This window comes from Molothrus aeneus, chromosome 4 (assembly GCF_037042795.1).
Source record: "Molothrus aeneus isolate 106 chromosome 4, BPBGC_Maene_1.0, whole genome shotgun sequence".
In the NCBI taxonomy this organism is placed as follows: domain Eukaryota; kingdom Metazoa; phylum Chordata; class Aves; order Passeriformes; family Icteridae; genus Molothrus; species Molothrus aeneus.
The window spans coordinates 47253388-47277706 of NC_089649.1; the positions used below are offsets into that span (position 1 = coordinate 47253388).

Sequence of the window (24319 nt, forward strand, 5' to 3'; positions counted from 1 at the left end):
AGGAAAAAATGAATATTTTATAAACTTTTTTAATAACTTTTAAGACATGATACCCAGTAGCTGTGCAAAGTCAAGAAATTAGGCGTATTAATGGAAAAGAGATGATCATACAAATCTATTTTTCTTTGTAGGAACGTTTGGATTTTGCAATGAAAGAAATAATATTTGATCTTCTTAGTGTTGGAAAATCACCTAAAACCTTCACTATTAATCCAGAGGTAATAAAAGCTCATTACTTGCATGCCATGAGAACAAGGCATTGAGGGATTTTTGGGGGGGAAGTGGTTAACTTTGTTTGCACCACGATAAAAGCATATTAATGATTATCTGAATTAGTGTTCTGCTAACACTAAAGAAATAATTGTTGTTGTGCACTGTTGCTGTTTGATTTTAGGTGAGCAAGCAGTTCTACAGTTAAGACTGATTTCAAGAACAATTTCAGAAAATATGGGTTTTTTGGTACAGTGTAACTGTAAAGCATTTTTTCAGGAAAGTCACACCTAGCTCTTCAAGACCCAGTCTAACAGATGGGATGTTTAGCAATGTCTGTCTTCAGTGTGTTGCTCTAGAGGTTCAAATCAAGTCCTTGAGTGCTCAGTACTATAAAATATTCTGTATCTTAGCCTGGGCCAAGTAAGTTCACTTGAATCACAGTGTGGGGTGGCACAGAAAACTTAAGCTCTATTCCTGTTACTTTCATTACCCTAATATGTAACATTTAAATAAGTTCTGTCCTGCTGTCTGTTTAAAAGAGAGGAAAAATGCAATTTGTATTTTGTCTCTTTGTTACTTCAATATTGTAATTTTTTCTGTTTTCTCTTCCCTTTTTTTCTCCCATTTTTGTTCTTGAAGAGGATGAATATTGGCCTTAGAGTCTTCCTTGTCATAGCAGATAGCTTGCAGCAAAAAGATGGTGAACCACCGATGCCAACAACAGGAGTTGTTCTTCCATCAGGAAATACTCTTCGTGTGAAGAAAATTTTTCTTAATAAAACACTGACAGATGAGGAAGCAAAAGTTATAGGTATGTTGTATTCTTTTGTAAGTTGGCATTTCAATATGTATGTGTATATTCCCAATTATTCTCATCAGTACATTAGTGTAACTTTATTTATGTATTTATTTTAATTGTTAGCAAGAATTACTTTGATTCTTAGAGAGGGCTGCTAGACATTATTGACCCCCTGGTGTCTCAGACTAAACCCATGTCTTTTCTTAAAGTGTTTTGCACTTATTGCAAAATAAGTACAAAGAAGCCTGAGTGCAGTGAGTGTGGTAAATAGCATGACAAATTTTTTTGTTCTTGATGTCACTCTAAAATGTCCCAAATGTCTCACAGCTGAGTGGAGTAAGACAATCTTGATCCCTGTACCTTGTTGATCTTCTATGAATGAGGTAGTCATCTCAAAGGACTGTTTCAACATGTCAAATTTAAACTGGAACTAAAAAGCTTGGAATTGAGAAAATAAGAAGCAGCTAATGGTTACTTCATTGCTTTGTTTTTCCTGCAGGAAACTTCTACTTTTGTATAACATCTTATATTTATAGATATGTATTTCATAAATACATGCATTTGTTTTGACAGTTAAAGTATATATTTCATGTCATCTGTGCAATAAGAAACTTGTCCTAACCTGAATAAGTGGCAGATATTTTAATAAAAATATGAAAGAAGGTGATAGAACTCTTTGATTTTTCAGGAATGTCCATATACTATCCTCAAGTCAGAAAAGCACTGGATAGCATTCTTAGGCATTTGGACAAAGAAGTTGGAAGGCCCATGTGCATGACTAGTGTGCAGATGTCCAATAAAGAACCAGAAGACATGATTACGTATGTACTGAATTGCAGCATTTTCACTGTCACAGTAGCATCACATTATTTTTATTCTCTTATGTTGCAGATGCCATCATTAAAGTGTTACAGTTGTGGGGTTTTTACTGGACTATTAAGTGAATGTTAGTTTCATTAATTATTGATAAAAATGTTTGTTACCTCCATAGTTGTGGCATGAAATGGAAAATACATTTCTAGTGTACTGAAATCAATTTTCTGGTCTCTTTATTGATTATAAACTGCTTTTGTAGGGGTGAGAGAAAACCTAAGATAGATTTGTTCAGAACTTGCATTGCTGCTATTCCAAGACTGATTCCAGATGGCATGAGTAGGACTGACCTCATTGAATTGCTTGCAAGGTAAGAGAAACGGGATTGTGCTCTTAGTGGATGTTCTTTTTCAAATGCTGCGTGTGCACGATTGTCAGTGTCCTCACTCTGCAGCATGAGTCGCTGCATGCAGGCTCTGTCCTTGCTGCTCCTGCCAGCCTTCTGCAGTTGGTCAGCTTTTACTGGCCATAGTAGCAGGAGGCAAATTTATCCTGCAGACCTTGCATTTATTTTTAGAGAGAGTATTCTGAGAACTAGGAATTCATTGCTGTTGCTTTGTTGTTTTGAACTTGTTTTATATTTTTGTTACTGCTATACTTTTTTTCCTCTCTTTTTTTCTTCTGTTGCGAATACTATAAATTTTCATAAAGTCATTCTTGTTTGACATTGCCAAAATTTGAGACAGGCACCTGGGGGAAACTTCAGTATTTTTCTCTACTAATCCTGCTTTGTTTTTCCATTTTCCTGTGATCCAACACAACCCATATTCTTCCATCTCTTATCTCAGTTTAAATTGAATATACCTTGACAGTACTGATAAATAGTTGAGAAGATTTTTTAAAATTTTAAATGTAAGAATAGTCTGGCACAGAAATACAGGACAACTTATAGTTGGAAATTATAAATCCATTTTCATATAATGGGTTGAACTACAAATATAAAAAGTTAGTAATAACTTAAGAGAATAAGATTTTTCTAACACTCTTTCTTCAATGTTTAAAATAGTATTAAAGACATGAAATTATTAAGTAATATTATAATACTGGAAGAGGTGTCTTCTACCATAGCAGGCTTAGACAGATTTTTAAGTATATGTGCAAAGGATTGTTTTGTGAATTTTTTCTCATATCCAAAGTAAGTGTCCTTTAGCTGCAAAACAAATGTGTTGTTTTCAGTTTTAATTTGAAGAAAATAGCCTATACATCACAGGGTGCTGGTCTGCTGAGCTCAGACACCTGCAAAGATCCACCTTTGTTAAACACTTGATAGTCTTTCTTGAATGCTGTTTATTTGTATTAAGTTTTGTGAAACCTCACATTATTTTGCTGTAGTAGAAGTGTCTTCTGTTACTAGCCAGTTTCAGTTTTATTCAGTGCAGAAAATGAATCTCTGTGGAACTGTTCTACATTATACAGTAAAGAAGGAAGAGTAAACACTGAACTTTAAATTACAAAGGCTGGTTAAGAGTATGCTTTTTTAGGGTGATGATACCAATGTTTTTTCTAAACAGGCTGACAATTCATATGGATGAAGAACTTCGTGCATTGGCTTTCAATACACTCCAAGCATTAATGCTTGATTTTCCAGATTGGCGGGAAGATGTTCTTTCAGGATTTGTTTATTTTATTGTGCGTGAAGTGACTGACATCCACCCAACGCTTCTTGACAATGCAGTGAAAATGTTAGTGCAGCTCATAAATCAGTGGAAACAAGCAGCCCAAATGCACAATAAAACCCAAGATGCTCAGGTATATCTATATAAGGTCCTTTGATGTTAAAACATACTTGGAATCTACATACAAACTTAGTAGTGGGCTTTACTGGTTTTGTTAAGTAATAAATATTCAGCTAAATTTCTTACAGCACTTGAAGACTTCTAGATCTCTCATTTTAAATTAACATTTTTTATCAAAATAAAATTAGTCCCAAATTATTAAGTATTACGTGAACACTAATTCATGACCACATTTTGCTTACATTATAGGGAATATGTAGGAGTTATTACACAGTAGAATTAAGCCCACCATTTTTTACTTGCCAGTAGAAAGGGTCCGAATAATTTAATATCATAATTGTTTACAAAAGAGTATTGCTTGAGGTTTTTGAAATTTTGCTCTCATTGCATCATCTTGTGAGAAAGTGAAATAAAGATGTTCTTATGGTATTTGTTTGGACCAAATTCAGAGAGGTGATAAAAAATGAAGTGACTAATATTATGTCATTCTCATAATGCAAATTTGACCAGTACCTAAAAATCTGAATATTTTATTATTAAATCAGCCATTGCTAATAATGGAACTGTATCTTAGCTGTGTTTATTTTTTTCTTTATTTACTTAACTTCTGTGTTGTTTTTCTTAGCGTGGTGTGTCCAATGGGGCTGCCCATACCCTTCCCCTGGAGAGGACCCTTTATTCCAGTGTATTCCATGTGGTGGAAGGCTTTGCTTTGGTCATCCTTTGCAGCACAAGGCCTGCCACCAGGAGATTAGCTGTCAGCGTTCTCAGAGAAATAAGGGCCTTGTTCACACTTCTAGAAATTTCAAAGGTAACAGTTGATGACCCATTCTTAGGCTGCCTGGTGAAACTGCTTTTATTTTGACATTCTTTGAGCCTGGTATGCTTTGTGTTTTGTAGAGTGATGATGAGTTGGCTATAGATGTAATGGACAGACTAAGTGCTACTATCCTGGAGAGTTTCATACATCTCACAGGGGCTGACCAGGTAGGACCGTTTTTATGTAAAGTTGCTTGTAAGATGAAGTAATTCTGTAAAGCTATCCCAAATAAATAGTATGTATTTCAAATGATAGCGTCATTATGCTCATGCTGATTTTAATAGCAATTTATCACCACAAAAAGGCAAAAATCTGAGGAATGTTGTGAGGTTGACTACACCACTGTAAACTTTCTGACCGATAGTGTGTTGTTATCACCACCATATAAACACTGAGAGCTGTGTCTTTAGCGGTTTTTTCTCATCTTGTTCACCGACTGCAATTTCTTAAAAGCAAAAGGCACTGCTTTTTTCTGCAGTACTACAGTGTCATAACAGTCAATGTGCCCTTTATCCATGATGAATGCTCTAATAACTGTCAGTGAATAACAGCTGAATTCCATACTTGGGTATTTATCGTAAACTCCTAAGTATCAAGGAAACTTCTGATTTTAGGATTAGGAAACAAATTGGAATTCAGTAGTAAGGCTTTTAGAGTACAAATCTTTTGGAAGAATTAAATCTTTATGCATGAAAGGGTGTTTTTCTAGGATTTGCTATTTCCTAATACCAGTTTGTTCACAAACAACATGTTTCTATAGCTGTTCACATTAAGATCTTCTGTAAAAAGCCCCATAAATTACTTTTTTTCTGTTACGGGTGTGCTTTTGATACTGATACTTTATTAGATATATAACAAAAGATATTGTTGCTTAAAATACATGGGTATTAAATATTTCCTCATTGTCTTTTCTATGCATGCAGACTACTTTACTGTACTGTCCCAGTTCAATAGATTTACAAACTCTGGCTGACTGGAATTCCTCCCCAATCAGCCACCACCTTGACGTGGTCAGTCCCTCACATATTTGGATATTTGCACATGTGACTCAAGGCCAAGATCCATGGATTATAAGCCTCTCAAGTTTCATGAAGCAGGAAAATCTTCCAAAACACTGCCCAACTGCTGTAAGCTATGCTTGGACATTTGCTTATACAAGACTTCAACTGCTGTCTCCACAAGTGGATATCAAGTAAGTTTATTTCTAAAGTAAATACATTATATTATATTACTTCAAGATTTATCATCATTGCAGTGTCATTATTGTTTCATTGAGGTAACATAAATTCTTGATATTGTCCGTGGATTTAATTCAGCTTTATATCACAAAAAATTAAAGCAGATTTATCTGTATAAAATATGGAGCTAACATTAATTAATGCCTTTGGCCATATTGTAGTTCAGCAGATTTAAATATAAAAGCATGTATTATTGATGTACAAGTCTGCTCTGAATAACTTATTTAAAGTTTACTATGTTAACAATTTGGGAAGTCATGGCATATGCATAACTGAAAAATAAATTCAGTAGAAAACCAAAGTAAAATGCAGTAAGCTTAATGTACTCTACTGAGCTCTTCTCTTTCTTTTTTAATAGCAGCCCTATCAACGCAAAGAAAGTAAATACTACTACAAGCAGTGACTCCTATATTGGGCTCTGGAGAAACTACCTGATTCTTTGCTGCAGTGCAGCATCTTCTTCAAACTCCTCCACTTCCACAGGCTCTGTGAGATGTTCCCCTCCTGAGACGCTGGCGTCTACCCCAGACAGTGGTTATAGCATTGACTCAAGAGTAGGTTCTTCTAATACTTTCTGTAAATAAGTCTACATCTTATTGAAGATAGAAACACCAGAGAGTGTATTATGTTCTATCGTGATTAGAAACTGGTATAATTTGTCTGAAAATAATTTTAGGATACCTTGGTTTTTCATTTGATTAGAATATTGTTTTAGTTTGCTTTTCCCAATCTGTGGTATGTTTTTAAAGCAAATCCAGTTGCACAATGAAGACATTTACCAAATCTCAAAATCTTATGTAGCAGTAATAAGGAAATGTTTTGTTTGCTGTTAAAGGGGTGGTTTTACTGTCATTAGACTTCTGTAGTTCTGAGCAAATAGACTCTCACTTCAATAACTGAAACAGGGACCTATTCAGGCATGATGTATCTTGTTGTATTTTCCCAATCACAGATTGGGAAAATACAATGTCTTTGTCTTCATATTATCTGCAGATTATGGGGTTTTTTCCCTCTTCTTTTGCTTCTTTTTGTTCATCTCATTTTTGGCTTCCCGTAGAAGATACAGTAGACATAAAGATAATTCATGGACTATGCAGCTGATTTTTTGACAGAAGCAGCCTGTTCCACTTGTTTGTTACCAAGATACTTTCCCCAGTTCTACTGAAAGCTTTATTCTCTTTGAGAGAGAACGACTCAGGAGTCTAAGGAGTTGGACACCAGAAATCTACTTCTTCCCCAAGGAGGGCAGATACATTAATGTGCAAAGCATCTGTATATCATATTGTGCAATTCATTGTCATCTGACTAGGAAAATTCAGTGATCCAAGAAATAGTTAATACTATTTTACTATTTCAGGAAATCTTTTCCATGTCAAAGATAAATTTCACTTTTATCATTTTGAGTCACTGGTCCAGTGTGAATAGACTGTGAAATTACAGCAGATGTCACCACCTTGTGGTAGCTACTTCATTGTGTTTTGTTCTGGTTTTCTTCTTAGATTATTGGCATTCCATCCCCTTCCTCCCTGTTTAAGCACATAGTTCCAATGATGCGCTCTGAGAGCATGGAAATTACAGAATCTCTTGTCCTGGGACTTGGCAGGACCAACCCAGGAGCTTTTAGGTAACTGTTGTGTTTCATCTGTTTCTATTGGTTATAAAGCTGGGGAATTGGAGCTCATTCTTTCTTTCCTTTTTTTTTTTTTTCTTTTTTTTTCCTTTTAAGAATTTTTAAAAAGCTTTGACAACTGATTCTCATTGTTTTTTCTAGCATTTAGAGGCATGATAGAGATGGTTAGAGATTGTAAGAATAGTTAGTAGAAAGAATAAATAGCTTATTGGTATTTAAAGCTGCCCTTATCTGAAAGAACAGATTATGTGAACTAATAACATTTGAAATGTTAATTACAACCAAGTTTGCAGTAGTTGATAAACTCTCCTTATTGGTATTGTCAATTGCTCTTTATGAGGATGAATGAAGAGAGAGAACATCTGAGGGCAAGAAAACCTGCTGGGAAGGCCATCAGATGTTCTCTGACAGCAGCCAATCTCTGATGCAGAGAGAAATTATGATTTATAAAGTTGAGATTATGAGAGTTATTATGAGAATTATAAAGTTGTACCATGCACAGCAACCAACTCTGCTTCTGCAGAAGGAACAGGAATTGCTGTACTGTTGGTTTTGAATAAGATGATGCTTCTCTCCAGTCACTTGTGTCCCATATTATCTCAGATAAAAAGTCAATATTGATATTAATGCCAGGTTCTCAGTTGTCATATTCTGGTTTATATCCCTTGATAATCTTATAATTTTGTATGATATCTGACTTTATTTGCTGCCAGGAGTAAAGCAAGACTTTGTGCCATGATCCTGAAGAGCTGCTTAACAGCTATAAAGTCTAGAAAATGCTTTCAGAGATAATTTTACCAGAAATCCTTGATTTCTGAATTAGAAACAACTCATCCAGCATGTTAAAAAGAAAAAGATCTGATTCCTCATCAGTTTTATAATTTCAGAATGTGGTTTTTTTCTATGACCAGCTTTTTTCTCTGTCTAGTGCATGTACTCACACCAGATGCTAGCTGTAGCCTACCCCTCACCATTGCTGCTCTGCACTGTTTTGGTGTTTAGCTTTTGTAGTTTTAGGCACTGTTCCTCCCCACTTGTTATGTTTGCTCAGGAACTTTTTCTATTTTAGACTATGTACATGCAATCCACATACATTTATTAGAATAATATTTTTGCTTTGTGTAACTGATCATATAAATTCTTCTAGGTATCTCTTGATCTTCATTGTAAGCCTACCCTTTACTATATTTTAGCACAGAAAAATTTCTTCCAAGTTATTTTCTGTGTTTGAAAGAAAATACATAGCAATATCTAGCCATGCTTAACTTTCTTGTAAATGAGCACACCACAAACATTTGTGCAGCATTCTGATCACCTGGACCCATTCTCTGAAGGAGGAACTTTGCATGAGGTATCAGAGGAGTCAGTCATTTACCACGAAAACTTGAAGTGGTTTATGCTTTTGATAGATCTCAGTTGGGGCACCATAGGAAGTAGAAGAATGTGTCCACTCCAGCAAATCTGGAGGCAGTAGTTACTCTGATAACGAATATAAGTAAACCAAATATATTTTTACCGTAGTATGTTATGTGCATACTTCTGTACTACTGATCTCCTTTCCCTGCCTCCTTTTTGAAGTCATGAGAATCTTAGTTTGGCAGCAGGAATCGAGTAGTGATAAAAACTGTGGTGCTTCAGAACAAATGGGGGATGTAAGCACACTGTCAAAACCTGTTTCACTTTTCAAAGAGACTGGTCTAACTACTGTCAGTGTATTGTTACTGGACTTAAAGAAACAGTATTAACAACTAAATGCATCATAATAGCTGAAAGGGCATTGTATGATAAGCTGCCAGCATCCTTTTTTCCCTGTAATGATATCCATCTGCACCATATGACTTTGTTAAACTCTTAATATGAAAATAAATTAAAATTATCTGTGATAGAAATAAGCCATAATACTTGGAGAATGCAAATTTAGGGATAATTGTTTGGATGTTAATTTAATAATCTCCTTTAAATTAGGAAAATATCTTTCTAGGAAACTTTACTTTTAAAAGCTACAGATAAAGAAGGAAAACCTGAGGGTGTTTTAACTTTTGTTGTAATACTAGTTCTTGAGAAACATCTTTCAGTTGAGATGTTAATTTTATGTTTGTTTTTATCCTTTTAATTATTTTAATTCAGGGAACTAATAGAAGAATTACATCCTATAATTAAGGAAGCACTTGAAAGAAGGCCAGAGGTAATTAAATAATTTCCATTATGCTCAGTACAATTTTAACTGTCTTTTCACAAAGAGGAAGTGTTAGTTATTTTCTTTAATTTTTGTATTTAAAAACAGTCAGTATAACAGATAAAAAAGTGAAATATTGCTTTTTTAAATGATTGTGAAGTGTTTGCCTTAGAAGAGCTTCATGTTTGAGATCTCTGTTATTCCTGTATCAGAGATTTTATTTCAAATGATGAAAAAATACAGTAACCTCTTCCACATTCTGTTAATTTCTTTAGACTAATCATAGTTTTACGCAATTGTTACTTTGTTATATCATCAGTTACATTCCCACAATTAGTGGTAGCTATGACATAGAATTGAGTTTAAATGTCCACTAACTTTGTTGGGGTTTGGTGGTGGTGGTGGTTTTTAGTGGAAAAGGTTGTAAACTCAGATGACTGCTCTAATGAAAATGATGAAAAGGAATAGCACTTCTGTTTCAAAATGTTACTGTACTGTTATGTGTTGTGTCAGGCTTGCATACAAATCACAGAATCACAGAATATTTCGGGTTGTAAAGGATCTTTAAAGGTCACCTAGTCCACCCACCTTGAAATGAGCAGGAAAATCTTCAGCTACATCATGTTTCTCAGAGCACCATCAACCTGACCTTGAATGTTTCTACTGATGGGGCATCTTTCATCTCTCTGGGCAACATGTTCCAGAGGTTCACACCCTCATAATAAAAAGTGTCTCTTTTATATCTAGTCTAAATCTACCCACTTTTAGTTTAAAACCTTTGCCCCTTATTGTATCACAACAGGCCCTGCTAAAATGTTTGTCCCCATCATTCTTACAAGCCCCTTTTAAGCACTGAAAGGTCACAATGAGGTCTCCCTGGACCCTTCTCTTCTCCAGGCTGAACAGCCCTGGCTCTCACAGCTTCTGTTAACAAGAGAGAGGCTCCAGCCCTCTGATCATTTTTGCAGCCCTCCTCTGGACTCACTCCAGTATGCCCATGTGCTTGTGGCCTCCAGAAGGCAGTACTTCAGGAGGGGTGTCACAAGATTGGAACAGAGAGGCAGAGTCACCTCCCTCAAAATATGTGGGGAGACTGCCTGTTGCACTTCATTGTTTTATATATTGCACTTAATGACAGGAGGCTGGATGTAGTAGCATGGATACATGTAGTAGCAAACCTGGTATATCTCAGAGCTGCAACAGGGAAAACGTTTGTTTGCTGTCTGGTTTATTAAACTTATTAGCAATTTTGGTAACTTATCTTAAAAGATGGGCACCTCTGATAACAGATGCCAGTTGTAGTACGGATATAATAACGCTTTTATATTCTACTCTGGTTTTCCACTTAGTTTTTCCTCTGCTTCATGTAATTTTTTGTTTCCTCTGATGGACAGAACATGAAACGGCGCAGGCGTCGAGATATTTTACGAGTACAACTAGTGCGAATATTTGAACTGTTGGCAGATGCTGGTGTCATTAGTCACAGGTAGGGGCAGCACACATGAGAAATTCTTGGTGTTCGTGGGTTGTCACTGACTATGACTCAGTAAAACAAGCATGCAAAATTCATCAGTGAGTTTCAGTATACCACTAAATAAATAGACATGGGGTTATAAAACTCAGAATTTTGCTGGTTTTCTAATCCCTCTCGCTCCCATGTTCTTTGTCACTGTGTTCTATGTTTTATTTAAGATGTTACTGTTCCCCATACTTTGAACAGGCAGTACATCATGGTCCCTTTTGTTTGTGTGTGCTCAAACATTGCACCACTTGTGCAAATTGTAACTGTTCTGTGATAATTCAGGAACTTCTGCCTTACTTGGAGTGCTGGTGCTAGTCAGCACATCCTATGCAGAGAAGGCTGCTGCTCATTAATGTTGGACTTCTGAAGGATGGAGAATGTTAACTCAGTTGGTTTTTTTTCCTCAGTTTACCCTGCTTGTGTAGGGACACTTTGAAAGAAGTTTTGGCATATGTTTTACAAAAGTCCCTAGGAAATTTTTTCCTATGCATGTGGAATTGTGTAAGAGCAAGTAGTCTAGGAGATGGTTGACTCCTTCCCCCCACAATTTGACAATGATACTTAGATATGTATTTGTCAGCCGTAACAATATATGCGTGAAATTCTCAACCTTCAAGTGTATTTCAGAAAATTGCCTCAGAAGCATTGCTGAAATGTCTATCAGCATGCTGTTATTATAGAATCCAACTATTAAAACCATTCTTTCCCTTATCTTTTAAAGTTCTCACAAGGGGAGGGGGAAGAGACTTCATGTTTGAAGATTTTAGTTAACACTTGTCCCCAGTAAAAAAGCTAGTTTTGTGGAAGGATAAGTGACTTCAGATAATTAGGTTTGATTCTTAGTTTGCTTTCACTGGAGTTTTTTACTGCATTGCTGAAGTAGAAGCTGGATGAAGAAATTACTTTGAATTAAGTATTTGCAGTGATGAGAGTGTAGGGTTTTTTAAAGATAAAAAAACATAATGATGTTATTCAAATGTTATATGTAATTACTGTGCTCTTTGATTTTCTAAATTTACTTTATTTGTTCAGTGCAAGTGGTGGCCTTGATAATGAAACACATTCCCTCAACAACACTTTACTTGAGTATGTTGATCTAACAAGACAACTCCTAGAAGCAGAAAATGAAAAGGATTCTGATACATTGAAAGATATCCGATGCCATTTTAGTGCCTTAGTGGCAAATATCATCCAAAATGTTCCAGGTATGTAAAAATGTAACTTCTGATTACTGATTATTTAATATGCAGTATATTTAAAAAAAAACAAACCAACCAAACAGAAACTAAACCAAAAGACACTTCTTATCTGAACTTTCAGAATACTTTTATTAAAATAATTAGTGACATCATTTTTGAGTATAACTTTAGCAGTATTAGTTTTAAGAGATTTTGGTACTGTTTGGCAAAGTCCTGTTGATTGTTTATGTATTTGAGTTCTGTGTACTAATAAATAACTTATTCTTGTACACTACTGGCATTAAACAGGACAATAGTCAATCTGCATCCAGGCATTATGGTGTTAAAATAATGGTGGATCTTTACAGGGATTTTTCCTTTTATATTCATAGTTTGGGTCTGTTTGCATTACATGCTTTATCTTAAAGAATTACAGGAGGAGTGTGTATAACTGTGTGTATTTCTTACAGTTCACCAGAGAAGAAGTGTCTTTCCACAGCAGAGTCTACGCCACAGTCTATTTATGCTGTTCAGTCACTGGGCAGGCCCTTTTAGTATCATGTTTACTCCCCTGGACAGATACAGTGATAGAAACATGCGAATAAACAGACACCAATACTGTGCATTAAAGGTATTTTAACACTTCTGAATTTTGGAAATAGATTGTTATGTCAACATGATGCAAATTCAACATTTGGGCTTTTAGATGTGGTTTTCACATCCATGTTTTAGCACCTTTTTATTCCTTCTGTTTACATGTGTATTTATGTCAGTTCAGCTTTTCCCATACTGTGACTATTGCACTTGCTTTTGAAATTTCTTATAATCACTACTGAATGTTCACTTCCTCACTTTAGTTCTCATTTGCTTAAGTTAAAGGCTTTCATCTAAATGTAAATTAGCAATGAAACTGGTTAATGGTGTATTAACTCTTCAATATGTCAGCATTTTAGTATTGACCCTTCCTTGTATTTGAAAGTTGAGGAAAATATGATTTCATAATTTCTTGAATAAAATGTTAAACATTTTTTATTGCCCTTGGTCTTTCTCTCTTAACAGGTTAGTATTTAGTTATCTGATACTTTAGTGGACTGAGCAAGAGCAGTTCCTGTATCTGAGTTATTAAAACGTGTTTTTCATTGCTTTCCAAAGGCTATGTCTGCTGTACTGTGTTGTGGCCCTGTTGCAGACAATGTTGGGCTTTCATCTGATGGCTATTTATACAAATGGCTGGATAATATTTTGGATTCACAAGATAAAAAGGTAATACAAGCAATGTCAACATCACTTTGCAACTATCAGTGCCTCAAACACATGTTTTAGTGAGTTTGCAGACAGATTTGCCTAAGTGTTCTACTTAAGCTCAAAGCTGTTTTAGTAGCACAGGGTTTTGCACTGTCCTTCACATGTATTCACCCTGTTGAGGAAGGTGGTCCCTAATCAGACACCAAGAGAAACAGAATTGAAGAGGAAAGGACAAGGGGTGAAGCACTGTATATTGTTTATAAAGTGACCAACTTAACTGACCAGCACCTGACTTATTACTACAACCACTTAAGTTGTAGTAATAAGTCAGGTGCTCCAAAATTTAAAAGATATGAGATTTTGAACATGAACTCTTGTGAGACTGTAGAGTTCCTTGGGGTCCTTTGGAGTTAGTAAGATCAAGCTTTTCATCTGAACAGCAAGGTAAGCTTTAAAGGTAGGACCTCATTGCCCTATAACGCTTGGACTACATAAAAATACAGCACCTGTGGGCTACTTTGAGTCCAGGAAAGATGCAAGTCTCCATGCAGATGTATCCCTTGTATCCCACTGGAATTCTTGCTTGTCTTTAAATGCTTCTTTGTATCTAGTGCTTTCAGGGCAGTGTTTCGGTGTGAGACAGAAAAGCTCAAGCTAGCCTTGGAACTGAAGGGGAAAAAAAGTCAATAGAGCTCTAGTTATTTGTGTCAGTAATTTATGACTGTGTACAAGTTGAACAGTAACAGTGTGATAGAATTATCTGCTGCTACTTTAGTCTATGGTGTCATTGGTTTTGGATGAAAAAGATTTCATGTTCCCAAAGGTTTCAGCTTTCTTAAATAGTTGTTTTCCTATTTTATGCCATTTTGTAAGTTAGTCTTTTTTTCTACATTTTTACATAATATATTTATTGTTCTCTAGGTTCACCAGCTGGGCTGTGAGGCAGTGATGCTGCTCTTGGAACTCAATCCTGACCAGAGTAACCTCATGTACTGGGCCGTTGACCGGTGTTACACAGGTTCCAAGCGGGTAGCAGCTGGCTGCTTTAAAGCCATAGCCAACGTGTTCCAAAACAGGTGCTATAGCATTTTTCAAAGCTTTAAAAATTCCATTTTCAGTGTGCTTTTATGTAGAACTGTGGGTTTTGCTTCCATAGAGGTAACAGATCATCCCTGTTTGTGTGTCTGAGTTCCTAGAGAAACTTCTCAAAATATTATTGTTACCTATCATGTTCCTTGTAAATTAAACTTAAATAAAATCAAATCTTAGAAAACCAAATGTAATTTTATTTTTTTCATACTTGCCATTCTTTCATAGGGATTACCAGTGTGATACAGTGACCCTCCTGAATCTCATACTGTTTAAAGCAGCTGATTCTACTAGGGCTATCTATGAAGTTGCTATGCAACTATTGCAGGTTTGTAAGCTAATTCTGATTTTTTTTTTCTTTTAAAATAATAATTGTCCTATATATTAAAAAAAATCTGGTTTTATTTAGTTGTCTTCAGTAAGGAAATTGAAAAACAATGTTGTTTTTTTTCTTCTCTATTTTAGTACATAGTTAAACCAGATCCTTAGCTGGCACATATAGACTTTCCTGAAAGTCTGCCTGTTTCCATGCACTCAAGACCTGTATTTTCATAGTACCTGCTTTTTCAGGAAACAACCTAAATCAGGACTCTCTTGATTTGTCCCTGAAACTGAGTGATACATAGCTCCCTTTGTCCAAAGGCACCTCAGAGAGAAGCACATTCCTTCCCAAGCCTTCTCTGTCTGCTGGGGTAGCTGTCAGTTTTCTGATTTTTGCACTATTACCAAACATTTTTTCATCTGTCCATGTGGAGAGATGACAGTGAAGATCTTGTTACCCATTTAATTTACTTTTGTATATTCCTTTCTGAGGTCATTTAGGGGTAAACTTAAGGTCACATTAGTGTTTAAAAATCTGTGCTGATAGTAGCTCAGACCTTAAGTCTTGGAGATGTTTTTTAAGGTTTTTTGGTCAGCTGAATTCAACAGTGAAGTCCCCGCTGAAGTCACACCCTTATTGATGTATCATCCCCATCTCTCTTCTCACATGGACACTACTTGTCAAAATCAACCGAAATTGATTTTTAAAGTATCAGAATGCTTCAGCCTCCTGCTGCATCTCTACCACATCAGAGATTGTGTTGTTCCTGTCCATGTCTCATAGATGAGCAAAAATTGGTGTTGTTTGGAAATGCAAATGTTAAATAGTATTTTGCATTTCTTTATAGATAAATTTGTATTTAAGATGGTATTTTGTGAAAGCAAGTTTTGGAACTTTATTGCTGGAAACTCATCACGTAGAATGTATCTTAGCTAGTCTTCTATTAATTTACCACCATGTCAGCAAATGCTGTAGGTGTATGGAGATCTGCATAGATAAGAAACATGAACTGAGAATAGATGCATTAACTTAAAAAGTGATTTTTGTATAAAAATTTCTACAGTAGCTCTATACTTAGCTTCAAATTCTGAACATTACTGTTGTAGATTTTGGAACCAAAGATGTTCCGTTATGCTCACAAACTGGAAGTTCAGCGGATGGATGGGGTTTTGGGACAGCCTTCTCCTTTACCACATTTGTATTCTATGTCCTATTATCAACTGTCAGAAGAATTAGCAAGGACTTATCCTGAGCTGACACTTGCTATCTTCTCAGGTATGATTTTAAAACAAAACAAAAAACTTCATCAAGTCAAAAGCATTGTACAAAATGTGTCATTCTTATTTTTCAATAACTGATTTATATGTAATTCACTAAAATCGGGACACCAACATCATCAAACTGAATAGAGACAAAAAAGCCTACCAAGTGACAGTTTTTGTTCACTTGTGTTTTGAAATATATTCAAGGTGAAAAAACATGAATCAAAAATATTTTACTGACTTTCTAATAACCATGGAAAATCACATTATAGAAATAATTTGCAATTTAAAAAAAAAATTCTTTCATTGTTCCCTTTAGTGTGTTATTTATTGTAGATTGCTTAAATATATTATTCTGCAGCATTTTTAAACAATTGTAGAATAATAACCTATTACATAAATTAAAAAAAAACCTACTAGGACTAATATAAGGAAGAAAAAATTTTAAGTGTTTTTTTGCCAAACTTGGTACATTTTCATGCCATAGGTTTTTCAGTTCCCTCCTTCAATTCCAGGAATATATGTACACACACACATATACATGCATATATATATATATATATATATATATATATATATATATATATATATATATATATATATGCATACTAATGTGATTTCTACATCATACTGTTTGTCAGCAGTGTCTTCAGTTAGCTCTGCTGAAGACTGTAGACTTTATCATTATGAAATGGCACTAGTCAGCTAAACAAAAAAAATGCATCTGTTTCAGCATGACATTATATCAGTATGGTGTGCTGGGTTCATGATTGTTGTTATCACCAAGCCAGTTCTCATTATTGATTTGGAATTCGTGTACGTACCTAATTTTTGAATGGCAGAAGTGAGTCAGAGAATCCAAACAGCTCACCCAGCTGGGAGACAGGTGATGCTGCATTATCTGCTGCCATGGATGAACAATATTGAGTTGGTGGACTTGAAACCTTTGCCAACCATTCGTCGGCAAGATGAAGATGAAGAAGATTCTCTGAAGGACAGGGAAATGATGGTGAACAGCAGACGATGGCTACGAGGAGAAGGCTGGGGGTCACCACAGGCTACAGCTATGGTTCTGAACAATCTGATGTACATGACGGCAAAGGTAAAATTAATTACTTACGTGCTTATCTTCTTTCAGTGGATTGTTCTGTTTAGGATGCAGGAAAATACTGTTCAGAGATGATATGTCACCAAGCTTTCAAGAGGTACTGTTTATATTTGTGGAGGTGCTTTGTATACCCAAACTATACCCTACAGTTTTGAGGTATTCCAAGAAATATGTAATATATAACATAAATGTCATAGTAATTGTTATGTATAATTGTTATGTATAGTGACAGTATATAACTAATGTTTTGCAATATAGATGTCTAGCTGGATAGAGAATACCTAACTGCTGTGTACCTACGATCTCAAAGTGGAGTTTTGGAACCTCTCTTGCTACCTGATTGACTCTCCTTCTTCCTATCATAGCTACTTCCAACAGAGAAGTATTGCTCACGTGCAATGCTCCTGTCAATAAGAATCTTAGTGATGAGAGATCATGTTTTGAACTATCAATTAAAAGCTCTTGTCAGTGTGTGGTCCATGGAGTTTTATTCAGTATTTTCAGCAACTGGGAGACTGGGTCTCTGTTAAATTGCACAGAATTGTTAGAGTTGAAAGGGACCTCAGGAGATCATCAGGACCAACCCTCCTGCCAAAGGAGGGTCACCCTGAGCATGTTACACAGGAACTTGTCTAGGTGGGTTTTTGGTCTCCAGAGAAGGAGGCTTCGTGACCTCCCTCAGCAGCCTGTTGCAGGGCTCTCCACCCTCTATGGAAAGAAATTCTTCTTCATGTTGAGATGGAACTTCTTGTGTGTTAGTGTATGCCCATTGCTCCTCATCCTGTCGCTGGGCACCACCCAAAGGAGTCTGGCACCATCCTCTTGGCCTTTGAGATACTTATATGTATATATTAATGAGACCCTCCCCTCTCAGTCTTCTCTAGACTAGAAAGGCCCAGCTTCCTCAGTCTAATGTATTATATATCAATGGGATATAAAATATGTACACATATCTTTAGATATATTTTTATACAATTATATCTATAGAAGAAAAAGCTATTTCCAGAAAAGGTTTTTAAAAAAACACGTGAAAGCATCATTCTGGAACATTAAAAAGGCAACAGTTTCCTCCAAGATTTATGTCTCTTTTTTCTAGAGCCTGTTTCACTTGATCAGTGCAGATAATTTCTGAGTACAGTGTTTTCTGATGAAGTTTTCAGGACATACATTTATTTTGTTTTCTAGTATGGTGATGAAGTGGCTTGGTCAGAGATAGAAAATGTCTGGACTACTTTGGCAGACAGCTGGCCAAAGAATCTGAAAATAATTTTGCACTTCTTGATCAGTATTTGTGGAGTGAACAGTGAACCCAGCCTTTTGCCTTATGTGAGTATGTGACAGATCTCTCATTGGTGCTTATTGATATTTTAAAAATTAGTATGTCTGGCAGCAAAGATCACCAAATAAAAATGTGAGGTTGGATTGATAGTATCAAAATCTCCACCCTGTATTTTACGACCACTAATACTATGAACAAATCAAATTCAGTTCTTTTGTTTGCATTACTTTGGACATCTATGTCAAAATTACAGAATCAATTAAATTAATTAATTTGTCATTAATTAAATGATTGTAGGACTATATGAAGACCATAGATATTATTAAGTGATTAAATAATAAAAATGTAAAAAAGTTACTAAAATTCCACATGTGTCTTAGCATGTTCTTTTGTCATACAAAGTAATCTTCAGAGTTTGATAGGTAAACTTGGATTAATTTTATTAAGAGTACACACTGAACAATTTTTTTCTCATGCTATAATTTAGTATATTCCTGAAAAGCAGACAGATAATACAGGAAAATAAAGCACCAGTTACACCCTGCAGAGCATCATTCTTTCATGACCAATATTATACAAAAAAACCCCACAAACCATCCCAAGCACCCTCAAAACAATTTTATTTTATGTGAAAATGTATGTGAGAGCACTGCAGGATAGCATGAAGAAAAATATGATAATATGCAGGAAAAGAAATAGCATGGAACAGAACTGTGAAATATCAAAAGAAATTATATCAGAATACATTCATTCCAGTGTTGGTCTCAGGTGCTGCTAAAACCTTTGTAAGAGTATCTTTTGCTTAAATGATTTTCAGAAGCATACTTTCAAACTTTATTGTCAGAAGACTGGAACACAGAAAATTTACTTTCTTACTATTGTGATATATTCCCCATGCTTCCTGCTGTTGACAGCTAGAAAAGCAACTTTGGTTGCTTTTAGAACTGAAGTAAGTTTCATGTATCGTTGCTTGCAGTGCAGGTAGATACTGATTCTAACAAGTTGTGGTATTCAAATATTTTCATATAAATAAATAAATATTTATATATATGTGTTTTTTATTGCAGGTAAAGAAAGTAATTGTTTATTTGGGTAGAGACAAAACAATGCAACTACTAGAAGAGCTGGTGAGTGAACTTCAGCTTACGGATCCTGTCAGTTCAGGAGTCACCCATATGGATAATCCACCATATTACCGCATTACATCCAGTTACAAAATCCCTTCTGTCACTTCAGGTAAACATTTACTGACTTCACTCATTTAAACTCTTATTATTGATAATTATAAACATGCTGCTGTCAATTAGTTATGCCACTGGACTGCATTTGTAAATATTCTGTAGGAGTGCAAGGTTCTGTATCTAAAAAACAGGTTAAAAGTTTGTTTTACAGTATCTGCAGATTTTGGTGTACCCAGAGTTCTTACTGAAGAACATCTGATAGGTTCACAAGGGACAGGTTTGTCTTAATGTGTGCATCAGACTTCATCTGTGTTCAGAGACCTTGCACTGTTTACCTTCATTATATAACTTTGATGTTTAGTCAGTAAAACCATGGGGAAAATGTATATAATTTTAAATCCATCTAAGTTATTGCATTTGAAGTTCTGTTACAGACACAAACTGCATCCACAGGACTTGTTTCAAGATTTAAGTTCACTTACTTAGGAAAATTTATCTAGAAATTATTAACAATAGACCAATCATCAAAAACCCCCCAAAGTGCTGAACATATCAAAAGTGTCTACCTCATACTTCAATCCAAGAACATGCTGAGAAATGTGGGGAAAAGCAGTCTTGTTTTGGTACAGTTTCCATCTGTCAAATTGAGCTGCAAAAGACACAGATGTGGGGAGGGAATCTAAGCAAGGCCTTAACTTTTGTGCTGAAAATTTGTCAATACTGTGAAGCAGCCTGGACCTATCACATGGTGTTATCTTGATCACAAGGTGGATGCATTGGCACTTGTTCTTGGAAGTGTTTAAAAAATGTGAAAAACAATCTGGGGCTCTTGCACTTAATGTAATTCAGAATAGCAAAAGCTGGAAGGGTACAAAATTGCTTCCAGATGGGGCTGTCGGTTCAATGTGATGCTTGCAAATTTCTAAAGAGAATTGTTAAAAGCTGCACCACAGGCTATTAGGTTTTAATCCTTAATGAGTTTGTGGTTTGAATTAACTGGATAACAAAGTCCAACTACATTTTGCAGATTACTGCGAGATGTATAATACAGCAAAAAAGGAAATAGGTCTCTAGAAACTGCTTAAAAAACTTTCTACTTAATTTACATTGAAGAGTTAGAGATTCCTGGAATAGATAATTTTTTTTTTCTGGTTAATGAAATTATGGTAGCAGCTCACAATCCTTTATTGCATGTGAAAGTATGGCTCAGTTTGTATTTGTGCCAGTTGCTGTAGAATAAACCTGATTAGGGCTCTGGGCAAGGACCAGTAAATAAGGGTGATCTTGTAGTGCTTAAGACTACTTTTCCATTTTATTGACCAACCTTTTTCCTTGTCCATAATTCACAGGTACCACTTCTAGTAGCAATACAATGGTGGCTCCCGCAGATGGCAATCCTGACAGTAAACACATGAAAGACAGTATTGAAGAGAAGTAAGTATCTCCTCAAAGAGCAGTTCTAGTTGAATCACAGGAAATTCCTTCTAGGTACTTGAAAGACTCCCATCTCAGCAGCTCCAGCTATGTCTTCATTGCAGGGATTACATTCCATGTAATGGCATGCATGTCAACAGAACTGGAATACTATTTGGGATTAACACTAGCAGCCTCAACTGTAATTTGAACTCCAGTCCAGGTCAGGCATTGTATTGCTTGCAGTTATATTGTTGGTGGTGCCTGAAGTAACTACTGTTAACACTGGACTGTGTATGTTCACATGAGGGCAATTGTACTGTGAGGTGGGGTTGGTGAGACACTGGAACATATTGCCCAGAAAAGTGGATGCCCCATCTCTGGAAATGTTCAAGGCCAAGCTGGATAGAGCTCTGAGCAACCTGGTCTAGTGGAAGGTGTTCCTGCCTTGGCAGGGGGTTGGAACCAAATGATCTTTAAGGTCCCTTCCAATCCAAGTAATTATGTGATTTTATGACTTCCAGATTTATTACCTCACTGGAAATGAACACTGCCTATGTGTTGCTAGTTTATTTTCCCTAACTAGGGTATTTGGATGCCTGGTATCTGTGTCAAGATACTTTACAGCTAACTTTAAAACAGATTTCTCCCTCCCTAATTTTTGAGCTATTTAAACATAATCTTTTGGAGAAATTTGTCAGACACTGTGAGGCTGGTGGAAAGCAAACAGTTGATACAGACTTAGGCTGTGTACTTGGAGCTCAGCAGTAACTGAGTGTGGGCATGCTGTCATTTTGTGTTAATATGGATAGCTAACCTTCAAGTGAAGAGGGAGTGGAGACTCTGTGATTAGCATGAGCAAAGTGTGCACGTCTGCCATTACTGTCAAGTAGGAACGATGTCATAAGTTCGCAAATGAGTTTCTGACAGCTTGTTTGAGAACTTTAATAATTACAGTTCTGATATAACTTCCTAGTTGCACACTTTCTTTCCTTCTTTAGGATAATTATATCAATATAATTAGAATAGTAAATATATTGGTAGAGGCAACCCCAATACTTAAATTGAATTGGGGTGAGCTGTATGATAGTAAATCACAGAAACCTGGAATGCAAGGCGTCATTCAGAATTCAGCTGAGCAAGGCACAGACAAGGACTTGGCTGCTATGGGGGCTCAAGCTGAAGAAACTTGTAAAGTAATGAAGGCAGTTTTGAAAGTCTCTGTGAGTTTTAGCATATACTGTAGGGTTGTCTTAAACCTGCCGGGAGTATATGCTTCTTGATAAGATGTACCCTGTACATCTTGGACTTGCCAAAAGGAGAGAAATATAGAAACAGTTTGGAAATGGTGCTTTAGCACTCTAATTTATCTGATTTCTTTATAGTTTTATCAGATTAGCAAGGTAGGATCTTGGACACCGTGTGTGTATACATGCATATGTCTCTGACAGATCACATATGGATTTCCTTATTTTGTTCTAGACTGAGAAGAACTTATGTAAAATGGTAACAGTTATTTTAATGTGCTTAAATGTTAGTGAAAATGATGGAACAGAAATACAATTTATAGTGGATAATCTTTTTGAATCCCCTTATCTGGTGTTGCTTGAGAAGGTATGTCTTACATGGCTGAGGTGCTTTGGCATCATGTTGATTATCCTTGTAAGATGAATTGTTTTTTCTAAAGGAGTTTTGCAGAAATACAGTTTTCCTGAGAGACCCTGATTAGTGTTTGTTACAGAACGTCAGTTACTAATTCTGCTTTATTTGCACCTACAGTTACGCACACCTAGACATCTACAGCGGGTTGAACAGCAACTTAAACCGCCAGCACCACAGACTGGAATCTCGCTACAGCAGCAGCTCTGGAGGATCATATGAAGAGGAAAAAAGTAATATTCTTTATTTTAAAATATTTCTATGAATAGCACACAGAATTTTCACAAGTCAATATTTCAGCTGAAGGTTGTGGAACATAAAGAAATGAGCATTATCAATGTTTTTTGCATAAACTTATTAAATATCAAGGGTTTTTTTATCTTCCTCCATCTTATTACTACTATGGAAGTCTAGCATACATTCAACTGCAATAAAATATTCAAGGAAGATAATATGCTTTGTTCTTTCTGTTATCCTCTTGAGTGAGTTGTGAACATCTTCCTGAATGAAATGGTTTTACTCTATTTCCTTCGACAGTTAGGCACAAGAAACAGAGATGAGCAGCATGAAGATGAGATTTAAAAAAAGGCGATGGAAAAGAAGTTTTTTAAAAAAAGAAAATTGCAAGTAATTGTTCTTTTAAATGATAGCATTCCTTGACTTATTCAAAAAAAAAGGATACTAAACTTTTTTTAATCCATAGCAAAGGAAAATATAGCAGGGAAAAAAGTTCTCTTTATGTACATCTAATTTCCAAGATTGTTCTGAAAACGTGTCTTGAGTTATTTTTTGTGATCTATTTTGTTGTTTTTTTTTCCACTGAGATGCAGAGGTATGGAAAGAGGTAAAAATTTCTTCTGAAACTCCATTATGCATTTGCAAAGATTTCCTTAACAGAGGCTTATTAACTGTGGCTACTTTTGCACCAATGCCTAAGATACGAATCGCCATGGCAGTGCTACAGAAAGCAAAAAAGGTCATGTAATCAGGCAAAAATGAGGACAGTGGTCAGACAGTAAATGATGTGTTACATTAGTGGGTTCTGTGTGCTTGGTCGGAAGAGTTGTTTCACTGAAACTTTTGTTTCAGCTAACAGGTTGTTAGTAATTTCAATGACTTTATACTTCACCTTGCATGGGATAATCAGATATATTTCAGTCATGGAAGTGGTCCCACAGACTTAGGTTTCACTCAATTTTTTATTGACTGTTGATTTTACTACCAGGTAAGTACTTTGGGTATGTTACAGCACACAGTGCAACACTGCCTTTTCCTTAATTTTCTTGTATGACTGAACAACAGGAGGTGAACTTCTGCATTTTGAGCTTTAGATGTCAGTATGGAACCTATCCTGTCCATGCTGTATTGAAGCAACAAGAGTCCATTAGGATCTTCTGATGCACTCTTCAGTGACTGATTATTTGCGCAATGTGAAGATTAGAGTGAATTTGTATATATGTTCGTATTCATATATGAACATGAATATTCTTAGTGCCTCTGCTAAGGAGGTGAAACCTAATGTCCTCTACAGAGATTGTTGTAAGGGCTGGACATACTAATGCAGAATCTTCTAAAC

General features: G+C 35.8%; 1 protein-coding gene across 1 annotated transcript in view; it reads left to right on the forward strand.

Annotated features, from left to right (window-relative positions):
- FRYL (FRY like transcription coactivator) overlaps nucleotides 1-24319 on the forward strand; it is a 163641-nt gene that overhangs the window by 94713 nt on the left and 44609 nt on the right. The window contains exons 15-37 of the mRNA XM_066548450.1: nucleotides 132-218; nucleotides 853-1024; nucleotides 1701-1833; nucleotides 2088-2195; nucleotides 3397-3634; nucleotides 4247-4432; nucleotides 4522-4608; nucleotides 5365-5633; nucleotides 6038-6233; nucleotides 7179-7303; nucleotides 9437-9494; nucleotides 10880-10971; nucleotides 12040-12212; nucleotides 12656-12816; nucleotides 13338-13448; nucleotides 14352-14506; nucleotides 14748-14847; nucleotides 15948-16116; nucleotides 16946-17205; nucleotides 18397-18537; nucleotides 19558-19726; nucleotides 21021-21105; nucleotides 22864-22976. Of these exons, the coding sequence (XP_066404547.1) occupies nucleotides 132-218; nucleotides 853-1024; nucleotides 1701-1833; nucleotides 2088-2195; nucleotides 3397-3634; nucleotides 4247-4432; nucleotides 4522-4608; nucleotides 5365-5633; nucleotides 6038-6233; nucleotides 7179-7303; nucleotides 9437-9494; nucleotides 10880-10971; nucleotides 12040-12212; nucleotides 12656-12816; nucleotides 13338-13448; nucleotides 14352-14506; nucleotides 14748-14847; nucleotides 15948-16116; nucleotides 16946-17205; nucleotides 18397-18537; nucleotides 19558-19726; nucleotides 21021-21105; nucleotides 22864-22976 (3388 nt within the window). The remainder of the gene's footprint in view (nucleotides 1-131; nucleotides 219-852; nucleotides 1025-1700; nucleotides 1834-2087; nucleotides 2196-3396; nucleotides 3635-4246; nucleotides 4433-4521; nucleotides 4609-5364; nucleotides 5634-6037; nucleotides 6234-7178; nucleotides 7304-9436; nucleotides 9495-10879; nucleotides 10972-12039; nucleotides 12213-12655; nucleotides 12817-13337; nucleotides 13449-14351; nucleotides 14507-14747; nucleotides 14848-15947; nucleotides 16117-16945; nucleotides 17206-18396; nucleotides 18538-19557; nucleotides 19727-21020; nucleotides 21106-22863; nucleotides 22977-24319) is intronic.